The sequence below is a fragment of the Nyctereutes procyonoides genome, unplaced genomic scaffold (assembly GCF_905146905.1).
Source record: "Nyctereutes procyonoides isolate TBG_1078 unplaced genomic scaffold, NYPRO_anot_genome, whole genome shotgun sequence".
In the NCBI taxonomy this organism is placed as follows: Eukaryota; Metazoa; Chordata; class Mammalia; order Carnivora; family Canidae; genus Nyctereutes; species Nyctereutes procyonoides.
Genome location: NW_026575139.1, coordinates 1287399 through 1302226, shown reverse-complemented (window position 1 = coordinate 1302226; position 14828 = coordinate 1287399). Strand labels below are relative to the sequence as shown.

The window sequence follows — 14828 nt, the reverse complement described above, 5'->3', positions numbered from 1 at the left end:
GAGACACAGAGAGAAGGCCGAGACATAGGCAGAGGGAGAAGCAGGCTTCTGGCAGGGAGCCCTACGTGGGACTAGATTCCAGGACTCCAGGATCATACTCTGAGCCAAAGGCAGACGCCTAACCGCTGAGCCACCCCAGGCGTCCCCCCCCACCCCGACTTTTTATGATTTTATTTATTCATGAGAGACACAGAGTGGCAGAGACATAGGTAGAGGGAGGAGAAGCAGTCTGCCTGTGGGGAGCCTAATACAGGACTCCATCCCAGGACCCTGGGATTATGACCTGAGCCAAAGGCAGACACTCAACCACTGAGCCACCCTTCCTTCTGTCTTGTACCTGTATATCTGGAGAGGGGAGTCTGAATACTGTCACCATCGTGATTCAGATCACAGTTTTATGTGACACCCCCCCCCCCCCGCCAATGCTCTTTTTTATGTGCTCACTTTACTTTTTCATTGCTTGGTAAATTGTCTTTTTCCAAAGATAATTCCTGGGCAACCCAAGTCCTGGTTGTTGGGACATATCCTTACTCTGTGGTGCTATGCATATGTTTGGGTCCTTACTATTCTGATCAATGGGATCCTGAAGCTATGCCTCCTAGCGTGTTTGTTCAGTTCCTGGGTACCAGTTCCTAGAGGACATGAAAACATTAGGAGGTTGCAGAGTGGTCATTGAGGAGAGAATTATTTCACTTCATATATTTCTGTGTTACTTCATTTTGTTTTTTACAACTAGCATCTGCATAACATGAATGTAGAGAAGTTGAATTAAGATAAAGTAGGTGGATTTCTCGTTAAGTGTCCTTTGGTAATAACAAACCTTTAAAAAACATATTGTATAGTTCTAATAGGGACTTATCTAAAATTTAATGCTTTCTTTTGAATAACTTACTTTTATCCAAATTTAACTATCTTCAATTATCAGGTTCATGGTTGATTTGAATATATGAAATCTCTGGTGTTTTGTTGTGGGGGCTTTGTTTTGGGACTGGGGTTGGCACCTCTCTGAAATCTCTGGCATTGTTATCACTTATATGCAAACTGTCAACTTTTAAAAACTCTGCCAATGGGCAGCTCCAGTGGCGCAGTGGTTTAGCGCCACCTTCAGCCCAGGGCGTGATCCTGGAGACCCGGGATCGAGTCCCACATTGGGCTCCCTGCATGGTGCCTGCTTCTCCCTCTGCCTGTCTCTCTAGCTGTGTCTCTATGAATAAATAAAATCTTAAAAATAAATAAAATAAAATAAAATAATAAAATAAAATAAAATAATAAAAAAAAATAAATCTGTGCCAGTGCCCATCTTTTGCCCTGGGGATTTTCTGTACCAGCATCTATCAGTGATTTTGCTTGTAAATTTCTAAGGCAGCTGCATATAGCATCATGAGATGAATGTGAACCTTGGAGTCAGAAAACTCACAGTCCTGGCTCCAGTACCTCCTAGCTGGGAGTCTTTGGACATGTTTATCAACTTGCTCGGTCCTCCTTCCTCTGCATTGGAGGTGGTCACAATCACCAGAGTTGTGAACATTAAATTAGATCATAGATGGAAGCATCTAGCTCTGTGCTTCAGATGCAATGGACACCTCATAGCCACTGCCTTCTTGCTTCCTCATCACCTCCTTGATTAATCTGCTATAGATTTATTAACTCATTTCTGCCTGAAACACAGTTCTGATAGAAGTACACATGTAGTTCTTTGGTACTATCCTACTAGGGAATCTGTGGCTTTTCTTTCTGCTCCGGAATTAGGCTTGTACTACCTATCCTTCTGTCTGGTTCCATTTCACTTTCCTCTGTCTTTTCACAACACGTGCCTTGGTGTGACCTCTGCCATAACTCATGGGTTGTCTGTAGTATATTAGTTATCAGCTGCTCTCTAACAGATTACTCCAAAACTGAGCAACTGAAACAAAGCCATCTGCTATCTCAGAGTTCCTGTGAGCCATGTGTTTGGGGGTGACTTAACTAGGTAGTTTTGGCATAGGTGCTTTCAAGTCATTTTGGGCAAGAACCACAGCTGCAGGCATCTGAAGATTTGATTGGGGCTGGTGGGTCTGCTTCCAGAAGAGCCTTCTCACTTGGCCCTGTCGAGGAGGTACAGTTCCTCGCCAGTTGTGTGCATGAGGCCTCAGTACCTTGCCATCTTGGGGTCTGTCCACTGAGATGTTTAATGTCCTCACGACACAAAAGCGAGTCATCTGTGAAAGCATGGAGGGAACTGCAGTGCCTTTCATGACCTAGTCAATCTTTGAAAGTCCCCCACTGGGGATCCCTGGGTGGCTCAGCAGTTTAGGGCCTGCCTTCAGCCCGGGGCGTGATCCTGGAGTCCCGGGATCGAGTCCCACATCAGGCTCCCTGCGTGGAGCCTGCTTCTCCCTCTGCCTGTGTCTCTGCCTCTCTCTCTAATGAATAAATAAATAAAATCTTAAAAAACAAAAAAAGTCCCCCACCATTTCCTCTGCCTTACTCTAATGTTAGAAGCGGGTCACTAAGTGCACCCCGCACTCAGAGTGACATTAAGTTTTACCTTTTTCAGGAAGGACTGTCAATTTGTGGATATATTTTAAAAACTGCCATACCTGGGGTGCTTGCTGGAAGTAAGATTTTTCCATCCCATTTCAGATCTAGCAAGAGGTAGGGTAGGGCACAGGGACCTGGAGTTTGCACAAACACCCTTATGATTCTGATGCAGTTGACCTGAAATCCACTTTCAGAAATGCACTGTTCGGCCAGATGGATCGCTTGGTCATCCTTAAATAGTCTTAGTTGGCCATACTATCTTGCTCACATATGCAAATCACACATAGTTCATTTTCTACTGTGTACAGCTTTCTGAGATCCTGCATGGGTCTGGTTACCTCCATGCTGCCTGCTACACCAGACTGAAGTCAGCTCTGCCTCCCTCAAATTCCTATAATACTGCATCTTTACCTACTTGTGTGGCTCTGATTACTTTATTTTGATGCTGTGCTGCTAGTAGGCTTTTAAAAATGGGTTTTAAAAATGATTGCCTTCATTTGACCTAGTCTCCTTCCAGCAGAACGATGACAGTTCTGCACCTAGCATTCTGCTACTCAGAATTTAAAAGCAGTCTAGTCATTAGAATGCTAAGGAAGCTAGCTCAAACCAGGCTTCTTGGGCAGCCCGGATGGCTCAGCGGTTTGGCACTGCCTTCAGCCCAAGGCGTGATCCTGGAGACCTGGGATCGAGTCCTGCGTCGAGCTCCCTGCATGGAGCCTGTTTCTCCCTCTGCTTGTGTCTCTGCCTCTCTCTCTTTCTGTCTCTCATGAATAAATAAATAAAATCTTAAAAAAAAAAAACAAAAACAAAACCAGGCTTCTTGGTAGTTAGTACTTTAATGCAGGCATTTATCAAACAAATAAGTTCCTGTTGTGTGGCTTGGTTTCAAGTATATAGTAGTGAAAGGAGACCGGTGTGCCTCCCCACCCCTGAGTGGATGACAAGGCAACAATAAACAGGTACACAAAAATGTATCATTATACTTGAAAGACATTCTAGAAAAGCAAACAGACCACCCTGAGCTAAAACAAAGGAGATCTTCTAAAATAAGGTTTTCAGAGAATCTGCCTGAGACTTCAAGGACAGAAAGGAAAAAAGACTTTAAAGAAGGAAAAAAGCTTCAAATATTCTGATATCTGAGAGGAATCAAGGTGGCTGGAGCTCAAGTTGTAGGGGGAAGTAGAGGCCACCATGGCTGAGATCTGAGTTTTATATTAAATGCAGGCTCCTAGGCAGCCCGGGTGGCTCAGTGGTTTAGCGCCACCTTCAGCCCAGGGCGTGATCCTGGAGACTCGGGATCGAGTCCCACGTCGGGCTCCCTACATGGAGCCTGCTTCTCCCTCTGCCTGTGTCTCTGCACCTCCCCCCCCCATTAAAAAATAAATAAAACCTTTAAAAAGTAATAATAATAAAATAAAAATAAAGCAGGGTCCTAACTTGTTGGTTGTATCCAACTTGGAGCTTTAGCAATTGTGGAAATAACTGGGAGATTGAGATTATAAGCTACAAATTCAACTTAATGGATTGGAACACAAAGCTTCTGTGTTGCTTTGACAGAAGGAAACTAAAAAAGAACCCAAGCCAGAATGGTGGTCGAGTAGCTGTCTTCTCATCTCAGGACATAAAACGTGAGAATGACCACAACAGCAACAGGAGATACTTGTGTTGGAGATAGTGCTCCAGCCTTTAGAGATGATTCAGGAAAAGAATTTTACTCCTCTCACTCCATGTTTTTTCAATTAGCAATAATCGCACCTCGGATAAACCTCATTGGCTACGATATTGCCACTGCGCAAAGCTTCACTCCATGTTTTTAAGCTCTGAGCTCAATTAGAGGTCGGATACGTCCATGTCCATCTCCATCTGTTAGTTGTTAGGTGCTTATTAAATTCTAGATTAGATGTGGACAGGACAAATGCAGTAAGACCCTGTGATTTCTCCCCAGATTCCTTTCCACATAGCTGTTCCTTCTCCTCTTCCCAAGTTCTTCCCAGCCCGTGCCTCCTATAGGTTATAGATACTGGGTGTTGGGAGACCTAGTTCTGGCCCATCTCCCCACAGAAAGAGAGCAGGACCTTGGGAGATCTTTCCCTCTCCTTTCCTGGTTTGCACTTGTTTGCAAGAGGATTGGATAATATGGCCTCTAAAATTGTTATTTTCTGAGATCTTCTGTTAGTAGTCTAAGCCATAAAAATGTGCTGCTTCTGAATTCACAGCATATGTTTATGCAACAGCAGTTTAATACTTCTTATTCTCTGTGATGACTGGGCAACTCTACTGGATGGTTTTTCTTATGGCATCCCCTGGGTTCACTTGTGTGGCAGCATTCAGCTGACAAACTGATGAGACTGTGTGTACTTAGATGAAACAATGGGGTCTTTCCCTACATGTATCTTTCATACTTGAATATGAAAGAGGCTAGACTGGCCTCTTCATATCATGGCGACATCATTCTAAGATAGCAAAAGTCAATACGCAAGCATTTATCCACCCTCCTCTTGCTTTCCAGTTTGATAATGTCCCATTGGCTAGAGCAAGTCACAGAGCCCATACAAAAATGTGAACATGCAAGGCAGGACTCATTAGGACCATTAATTTAACAGTCTGCCACGACTTCCATGTTAAATTATCTGTCTTCTCCAATAAGAATTTCCCAAAGTGGTTTTGTTCAAAATCTTCTCGTAGAATTTCTTGGAATTATCAGTCCTAATACTCTCATGAGGTAGTTCATTAGGACTATACATGTTTGGATGGGCAATATCTACCCCTGGTAGATATTAAATCAGGCCGAGTTTAATCACAAATTATTCCTGCCTAAATCTGATCTTATATGTTCATGATAGCAAAATATGAGATTGTGGTATCATCCTCCTCTGTGACTTATGCTTTTCCTGGAGGTAAAACTGAAGCATTTATAGCTACCCTAGACTTTCATGCTAATGTTAGATGTGGACTGGTGATTTAAATTTGTATTGCAACAGTGGAATAGAATGTTTAATAACCTGTGTTGGGGGATTATGTGTTTGTTTTTTAGCTCTTCAGAGAAGTAAGAATAATGAAGATTTTAAATCATCCAAACATAGGTATTTTCTGCTTTCTTAAATACTTTTGGGTCTCAATGCATTCCATTTGGGGTCTAAACATATATTCCAGGAGTGATAAGAAATATCTTTCCTCTTACCAGCCCAGGTATACTTTTCGTAAAATATGTATTTATACAAATTGTTGATCATTTTTATTAACTTTTTGAAATTGGTAAAGACAAGTTAAAAGCTTAGGTATTAAACTCCTGAATTTAAAGCTTTAATGCAGTAGAAACTCTAATCAGATCATAACTTTCCAATTTTTAATGCATATTAAAACATAATTTTATTTAATTCATATATGGAAAAGGGAATTATAATCAGTCAGTTAAGATTTTCAAAGGTTTTGCTCTGGCAGTGTTAAGAAATTACTTGTATATTGAATCGTATTTTAAAAGATACAGGATACATACCTGCTATCTAATGGAATTTTTTTAGGAATTATTTTTTACAGTATAAATTTGTTTCATGTGCCCTCTGTGTGCATACCTCAGTGGTAGGTTTGATGAGGTGGGTTTAAAGGAAGGGTGTAAGGGCACCTAGCTGGCTCAGGCAGTAGAGCCTACAACTGTTGGTCTTGGAGTCAGGAGTTCAGGCCCCATGTTGGACGTTGGGCCTACCTAAAAATAAATAAGTAAAGTACAGATGAGGAAGGGTCATGATCCTGTTCTCATCATAATTATAGGAATAAGGTGAAAGCATGCAAATTACTTAGTATTCTGTATATACATCTCAATGAAAACATTTGATTACACATATAACATAGAACTTTTTGAATAATATAACTTTTTTTACACAGTGATAGTTCCTACAAGCTAAAAATATTACCTCTAGAGTGAAATAGCTGTTAAGACAGCCACTTTAACCAGTTTAATATCAAAATCAGTTCTAGGAAGTAGGAGGGAAAAAGTTTGATGTTACAGATATCCTATCAATTCTTAAGGCATAAGAATAAACGATAAAATGTAGTCACAGGAGGGGAAAGATTATACCCTATTTCATCAAATCTAAGCCACATCATTTAAAAGGCATTACTAGTTTTACGTACTGCTAAGGAAAAAAAGTCTACGTACTAGTTAAAATGTGAAAAAATATATAATTTTAGAATCAATGAAATAGGATATGTTTAGAGAAAAATAACAAGGAATATATTGAGAAGAAAACCGTTCTTCACTTTTCCTGTCAGCCCTTTACGATTGGCTAGCTAATTCTCGGCTTCATATTCCAGCTTTTCACCAAATAACCAATCATTGCAGCTTAGAACTAGCTAACTTAAACATACTTATTTTCTTTATTTAAGTTGTGTGCTGATTATAGTTCTCTCTACTTACTCCTAAATGATATATGTTTGATAATAGATACGAATCTATAAAAATTTAAATTTGTATTAGATTCAGATAGTTTTTCCAGAAGAGCCCATATTTACACTGGAATGTTAGGTTTTATTTGTATGTTGATGGTTTACCAGCATATATGTCTTAAATTTCTTTAAATTATTTCCTGACCAAAAATAAAAATAAAAATAAAAAAATAAAAAAATAAATTTTTTCCTGACAACCTGTACATATCATTTTAGAAATTATATGATAACTTTACTCATCAGTTCAGCAAACATATATACTATGTTAGGTACTTTATTAGTCTGATACTCTATATTAAAGTGTCAGAAAATGGCCTGTACCCCATCCCCCCTTTTTTGGTAAATTTAACTTTAAAGTATGTATTACCAAAATAAAGTAGATATGGAAAATAGTGATTCAGTAGCTTTAGAAATGTACTTCAGTTTCATTTTAAAATGTGTATATTTCTGATTGATTTGATATGGTTTTGTGAATTAAAAGTATTTTTAATTTGCTACATAGCAAAGTCACACTGACCCATTGCAAATCTTTAAAAAGTTCTTTTCAATTAATTATAGCATAATCCCTTCTACTACTTTTCCATCTCTTGCTTCAGAATAGTAACAAAAGAACCTTGTTCTCTCAGAACAAGTGAATCAAGCTTCCCAAGCAATAGAAGTCTCAAGTGAAATTGTTCTATATTTCCTTAAAGCCATACACTTGGTGAAGTAAAATAGATCTGAGCAGTCCCTGCAGAATTCATGCTTTTATAACACATGTTGTAGTAATATATGATAAAATTCCCCAAAAAAATTCTGTTAAGAGGGCCAGTTATGAAAATCTTCAACAGAGAATTGGTTAACTTTTAGTACTTAGAGTTTATATGTACAGTGTATATGTATACAGACATTGTTTCTTTTTCTCCCAAATCCTTTCCCCTCCCCTAGTGAAGTTGTTTGAAGTCATTGAAACTGACAAAACACTCTACCTAATCATGGAGTATGCAAGTGGAGGTAAGAAACTTATATGGTTCCTCTTTCTTTCTTCTCTTTTAGAAAACACAACCATGCTGCCTGCATGGATAATTGTTAAGGGTTCATTTAACATCTAGAATCATAATACAGTAGTATTAGAATCAGAAAAGCTGTCTTGGCTCTTCTGGGGGTTACTATTAAGTACTTCAATATTAGCGTTATTAATAATATCCAAAACTTGGATTTCTTTTATTATGGTCAGATGTACATAACATAAAATTTAGCATTTTGACCATTTTAAGTTTACAGTTCTGTGGCATTAAGTACATCCATGTTGTTGTATAGCCATGACCACCATCCATCCCCAGCACTTTTTCATTTTCCCAGACTGAAACTCTGTCCCCATTAAACACTAACTTGGCTCTCCTCCTCCCCAGCCCCTGGCACCCACCATTCTACTTCCTGTCTTTGTCAAGCTGACTATTGTGGGTACCTCATATGAGTGGAATCACTCAACATAATGTCCTCAAGGTTCATTGTGTTACAGCATGTGTCAGTTTTTCTTCCTCTTTAAGGCTGAATCATATACCATCATGTATATATAAACGTACAGCATTTTAAGAACTTGGATTTTTAAATATATTAGTGCATTAGCCTGTTTGAAATCAATGTGTACTGCCTATTGGATGGTTTTCTTTATCACATTTTAATGTCATTGGTGTTCATCTTTCCTAAGGCCAGTAATGGTAGTTGCAGTACATAAGTTTAGATTTTTCCTTAAAGATTAAGGACTCATCATTTTTTTGGTCTATAGGGTTGTATACATGTAATCATTTTTCTGAAATGTATGTATATAACTTCTGTTTTACAGAGATACTCATTTTGGGGTTGAGGTTGGGATCACATGTAAGCTCCTTGTCTGCAGAGAGCAGGAACGTTCTGATTGGTCCCTGCATGTTCCCTACCTCTACACCTCTAGAGAGAGCCTGGCACTTAGCAGATATTCAACAAATAAGAATTGTAGTGCACTTACGAAATCACAAGCTACTCGGGACATAAAGGGTAGCTTTGATTGTTTTGATTATAGTAGAGTTTTATTGTTAGGACTTGGATCAGACAGAAAATTCAGTCACAGCCTCATTGTAATGAATTAGCCAAAATAAAAGATTTTAAACCTACTGTGGGCAGGAATAAGTTATAATAGGCAAGCCTCTGACACCATCTTTTCATACTCCTAAGTCATTATTAGTTGTGTGATAATAGAGTTTAAATATGTAATTTGAGAATTTAGTTGGATTTTTCACAATTGAGAAGGAGTGGGAAGAGCTGAAACAATTGCAGTGTCAAAAATCTATATGGAGTTTTAACACTTTCTCCTTGTGTTACAGGCATGTTATAACCTTTTCATTTGTGTAGCTTCTGCAGTGCTACTGTAAAATTCTATGATTCTACCAAAACGAAAAATACCAGGCTTAGAGAGGAGTAGGTAGTCAATTTAATGAAACTTTGGTAGCTACATAAATGTAGCTTTTACCCTTGAGGAAACGGAGACTGGGAAGTCATTGTGGTCATGCTGCCAGGCTAGGCTGGAGCCCTAGCCTTCTGATAGTAGATAGCCTCTTCTGATTGGTCGGTTGGTCATGGCTTTCCTTTTCCACCTATTTTAGGTGTCAGGGTCATAGAGATTGCTCTTACATAGGAGCAAGACTAACATCTGAGAAGCATCCACTTTTAGTAGAAAGAGGGTGGGCTTTCGAAAACACAGACATGGGATCAATCCAGCCAGTGCCTCTCGTTGACAACGTGGCCTGATGAGTTACCATGTCTCTGAGCTTCTTAGTGGATGTGCTAACACAGCCCTCTTTTGAGGGTTCAGTGCATTGCTCAGCATTGTAACAGAACTCATCAGTGGTGGTGGTGCTTTTTTGGCTTGGGCTATTTTAATCAGCTCAACAAAGCACTATCAATCTCCAGGACATCTGTTTTTTTGTGGTTACATTTGCCATTTGGAAGGAATCTTAGAAACCATCCAAGGCAAACTGCCTAATTTTTACAGATGAAACTGAAGCCTTGGAAGGTTATTCTGTGCCAAAAGTTCCATTGCTAGTTTAGTATCAGGACCTGAACCTAAGTCAAAGGGCTTTCTGATCTGATGACCTGTCCGGTGTCCTCTCAACCACATGGACCCTGACTTGGGTGGGAGAGCCACTATTTGCTGTCTTTTTCCTGATAAATAGCCTTTTGAGGTTTTCAGTTGAGCTACTTAATCTAAGTGCTAATACGTTTTTAATAAGGAAAATAAAGCGATCTGGGTTGAATTCCTGATTTATAGCTTTATTGTGAGTGTGACTTTATGGTTCCAAAATCTCTTAAGAGGTTTATATTGCTTGTAAATTTATAAAAATATTTTAAAATTACATTGACAGACTTGGACTTTTCTCCATGTTACTCTGCAACAATTAGTGGGTTTATTAATTCATTATGTTTTTTAAGTCCAAACTGTTTTTCATATGATAGGCACTCATCTCTTGCTGTATTCATTTTTTAACCACTTGTTTTGGCATTGTATACTATTCTACAAATAGAAAGGTCATTCGCTTAGAAAATGCTGACATTTTACTGAGCTGACATTTCATAATTCATCATAGTTAAACGAATTGTGTAGTGTAAATTAACAATATGTAATGCATATTGAAAGTCAGCCCTCGACACAAGGGTTTGTAAAAAAAAATGGAAGAGAAAAAAGATTTTAAAAAGAAAAAAACAATATGTAATGCATTTTTAAAGATTATGCAATCAAGTGATAACTTGAGAATATTTATGCTTGTCCATTATTTAAATATGTTTCACTTAGGGTAGAAGCTTAAAAATTAGAGATATTAATTCAGAGTAACTTTTTCCTCAAAAGTATTTGTTATATTCTGAAACTAAGCATTTTTTAAGCATCAGAATCTTCTAGTTGAATGTTATCACTAAGGTGATGGAAATAGTCTTTATTTTTATGAAGTAGATATGATTCTTTCCAAACACATTTTATGTCTAATTTGGTCAATTAGTACTCTTTTCTGTTGATTTTAGAAGTATTGTTTCTTTATTCCCACTTGATAATACTAATGTATTTCCTGAAGGGTCACCTCTTCCCTGAGTAATTAATACTGTGTAAACTGTCTGATGGGTGTTCACCAGCATGTGCTGTTGGCTTGACCTTCCCATTGAGTCCCAAACCCCCCACTTCTCACCACCATTGCCACTTCCCATTGGAGGCCCAGCGTCCCTCATTCTTGCCCTGATTACTGCACTATTCCCACTTATCTTTCTGTCCCTTCCCCAACCCTGACCTCCTCCCCCTCTGGCAGCCAAAGTGACCTTTTCAAGAGGTCAGTCACTTCACAGCCTCCTTTGCTTCTCCTCGCTCAGAGCAAAACCTGTGGGACTCTTCATGACCTTACCCCTCCTGCCCATCTCCTGTTCCCATCCATTAATTCCCTTCTCCTTGTTCACACTTCTTCAGCCAGATAGCCTTCTTGCTCTCAGCTATTTCCTCTGCCTAGACTTTTTCTCCCAGATAATGACATTGTCCACTCCCTCACAGTAGTCAGCAAAGCACTTGCACATGCAGACACACTTCCTATTTCTTCCTCTGCCTCTGTTCCACAGTCCTTGTCAGCTGACATACTATTTGCTTGTTTGTTGATTCCCTTTCTCTCCCTACCAGAAAGTAAACTTTCTGTGAGGAAAGGGACTTCACTGTGTTTTCTGTTTTATTTCCCCAGTGCCTAGAACAATGCATAGCAGTTAGTAGGCACACAATAAATACTTGTTGAATGAATTAACTTATTCAGGACCTGCTTATTTCCTAATCCTACAATGAAAGTGTAATCCTCTTTTAACACAAACCACTTTCCCTTTTTAACTTTCAGTTTTTATGAAGGCACATTAAAAACATAACCCCTAAAATAAGATGGTATAAACATAGGGAATTTTAATTTTAAGGCTTTTCTCGCTTAAAGATTTTATCAAAGAACTTTTGCCTATAGTTAAACTTAAGGCTAGCTTAGTTCGAAATCCATGTTTCTGTTTATCTTCGTGCCTGTATTTAAAAAAAAAAATCAGAGCATTCCTAAAAGTGAAACATCATCAATTTATGGGAAAAGTAATGCATAGAAGTAGCACTTCTGCTGACTTTTATTTCTCTCAATTATAGGTGAAGTGTTTGACTATTTGGTCGCACATGGAAGAATGAAGGAAAAAGAAGCAAGAGCTAAGTTTAGACAGGTATGAATTAATGCACCTTTAGTTTATTAACTTAATAAAGTTATCTTCCTTATTTATTCCTGAGGCATACAGTGTTTGCCTATACAAATGGGTTATAAGGCCCATTGGATGGAGCAAGGGTTAGCCATTCAGTTCAACAGAAATTTATTAAGTATATTTCATGTCTAAGGAACTGTGCTAGAGGTGACCGTGGGTTCAGTTTCTAGCTTTATCAAGATTTTCACCTCACTCTTAACCTTGGTTTTTGACAATTTGGCCTCAAAAATCTAGAGTGTTTTGAGATGCCTGGGTGGCTCAGCAGTTGAGCGTCTGCCTTTGACTCAGGATGTGATCCCAGGGTCCAGGATCGAGTCCCACATCGGGCTCCTGCAGAGAGCCTACTTCTCCCTCCGCCTATGTCTCTGCCTCTCTCTCTGTCTCATGAATAAATAAAATCTTTAAAAAAGAGAGAGAGAAAGAAAAATCTAGAGTGTTTCAAAACACCTAAGATTGTATCAATTAAAACTGTTTCCCGATTTTTAGTGAGAAGAGTGTTACAATCCCAAAATTCATTATTAGCTTTGTCTTACATAAGCCAGATGCAGGCTTAAATTTAACTTAAATACCGGGACACCTGGGTGGCTTAGTGGTTGGGCGACTGACTGCCTTTGGCTCAGGGTGTGATATCGTGATCCCAGATTGGGTCTCACATCAGGCTTCTTGCCGAAGGCCTGCTTCTCCCTCTGCCTGTGTCTCTGCGCCTCTCTCTCTCTCTCTCTTTCATGAATAAATAAATAAAATCTTTTAAAAAATAAACTTGGGGCAGCCCGGGTGGCTCAGCAGTTTTAGCTCCTGCCTTCAGCTTAGGGCCTGATCTTGGAGACCCAGGATCGAGTCCCACGTAGGGCTCCCTACATGGAGCCTGCTTCTCTCTCCCTCTGTCTGTGTCTCTGCCTCTCTCTCTCTCTCTCTGTCTCTCTCTGTCTCTCATGAATAAATAAAGTCTTAAATAAATAAATAAATAAATAAATAAATAAATAAATAAATAATAAACTTAAATACTAATAGTACTTTGAATTAAAACCTATTAAAGAACAAAGCTTGAGACTAATCTTTGGCCAGTATTTAACTTCTCATATCCTAAATTTTTCTACCTACAAAAATTGGAAGCTATACTTGATAAATTTTGAAGTACTTTCCAGTTCTGGTATCAGTTTATTCTGTGTCTTTGGAGGGAAGCTTAAATTTCTCTTTATGACAAAACAAAGTCTGTCTGGCCCTTTCCATAACTATACTCTTTAATTTTTATAAATTGACCACTTAAAAGCCAAGAGGGTTTTTTTTTTCCCCCTCATAAAACATAAATTCCTTCCCACTAAGATACTGTCTGATTTGCAAACATTTATGTGGATATGGTCTGTTGATTGTGAGGAATAGGTTAGTGCCACCAGCAACAGCAGGTTTGAGCCTGACTCTCCAATGAAGCAGCTAGTGCTTCACTGTCACTGCTCCTCACTTCTGTTTCCACCCATCTCCCTGGTAGGGTCCGACTTGTAGGAGGGACTTGGACATTTACTAACCTACATCTTGAGGCAATCACTTATTTCTTATTTTAAATTTCCTGCAGAAATTCTAAAGTCTTTATTGAGGAACCTATTAGTTGGTCAAGGAAAGCCTAGTTTATGTGCTTTAAAACTAACAACTTGATTTACACTGCTTACAATTTAATCTTGCCATAGTATTTCCTAAGACCCCTCATTTGAACTTGGAAGGATGAAGCAGGATATTGGTGTTTCTACTTTGCTGTATCTAATTGCCATGCTTTCCAAAACTTTATAAGCCATTCTTTGACTAAATAAGTTTTCGTGGGGCAGACCCAGTGGCGCAGCGGTTTAGCGCCGCCTGCAGACCAGGGCGTGATCCTGGAGACCCTGGATCGAGTCTCACGTCGGGCTCTCTGTATGATGCCTGCTTCTTCCTCTGCCTGTGTCCCTGCCTCTCCCTCTCTCTGTCTCTATGAATAAATAAATAAAATCTTTAAAAAAAAATAAGTTTTCGTCTTTGGGGCAAAGAGGAAGGTGTGCCATATACAAGGTATACTCTGCATGATAATGTCTGTGAGAAATAGACCCTTCTTTCTACATTCATCAGCAGATAATGCCTCCTTCCTACCTCCTTCACCATTCTCATCCTAGTGACCGCTTGTGTGGTTAAGCCTTTGAATGAGCTCTGTTCTTTTCAAAGAGAATAGATTCCTGGTTCCATCTCCTTTCTTGCTGTGTTGGTAATGTTGCTGCCTCTGCTTTTTCCTGTTTGACTAGAGGTAAATTAGGTTTGGTATCATATTTCAATCTGGAAAACAACCAGATTCTCAGCCTTTCTTAAGAAATAACTGATTGGGGATCCCTGGGTGGCGCAGCGGTGTGGCGCCTGCCTTTGGCCCAGGGTGCGATCCTGGAGACCCGGGATCGAGTCCCACTCGGGCTCCCGATGCATGGAGCCTGCTTCTCCCTCTGCCTGTGTCTCTGCCTCTCTCTCTCTGTGACTATCATAAATAAATAAAATTAAATTAAATTTTAAAAAGTTAATTAAAAAAAAAAAAGAAATAACTGATTGTAGGGCAGCCCAGGTGGCTCAGCGGTTTAGTGCCACCTTCG

At 39.2% G+C, this 14828-nt stretch overlaps 1 protein-coding gene and 1 pseudogene across 7 annotated transcripts in view; one reads left to right on the top strand and one right to left on the bottom strand.

Annotated features, from left to right (window-relative positions):
* The window catches only part of MARK3 (microtubule affinity regulating kinase 3), a 122760-nt gene that overhangs the window by 72018 nt on the left and 35914 nt on the right, over positions 1-14828 (top strand). For all 7 annotated transcript variants that reach the window (XM_055303598.1, XM_055303596.1, XM_055303597.1 and 4 more), the window contains exons 4-6: positions 5555-5603; positions 7891-7956; positions 12122-12192. In XM_055303598.1, coding sequence (XP_055159573.1) covers positions 5555-5603; positions 7891-7956; positions 12122-12192 — 186 coding nt within the window. The remainder of the gene's footprint in view (positions 1-5554; positions 5604-7890; positions 7957-12121; positions 12193-14828) is intronic.
* LOC129496502 (U4 spliceosomal RNA) lies at positions 4248-4320 on the bottom strand (annotated as a pseudogene).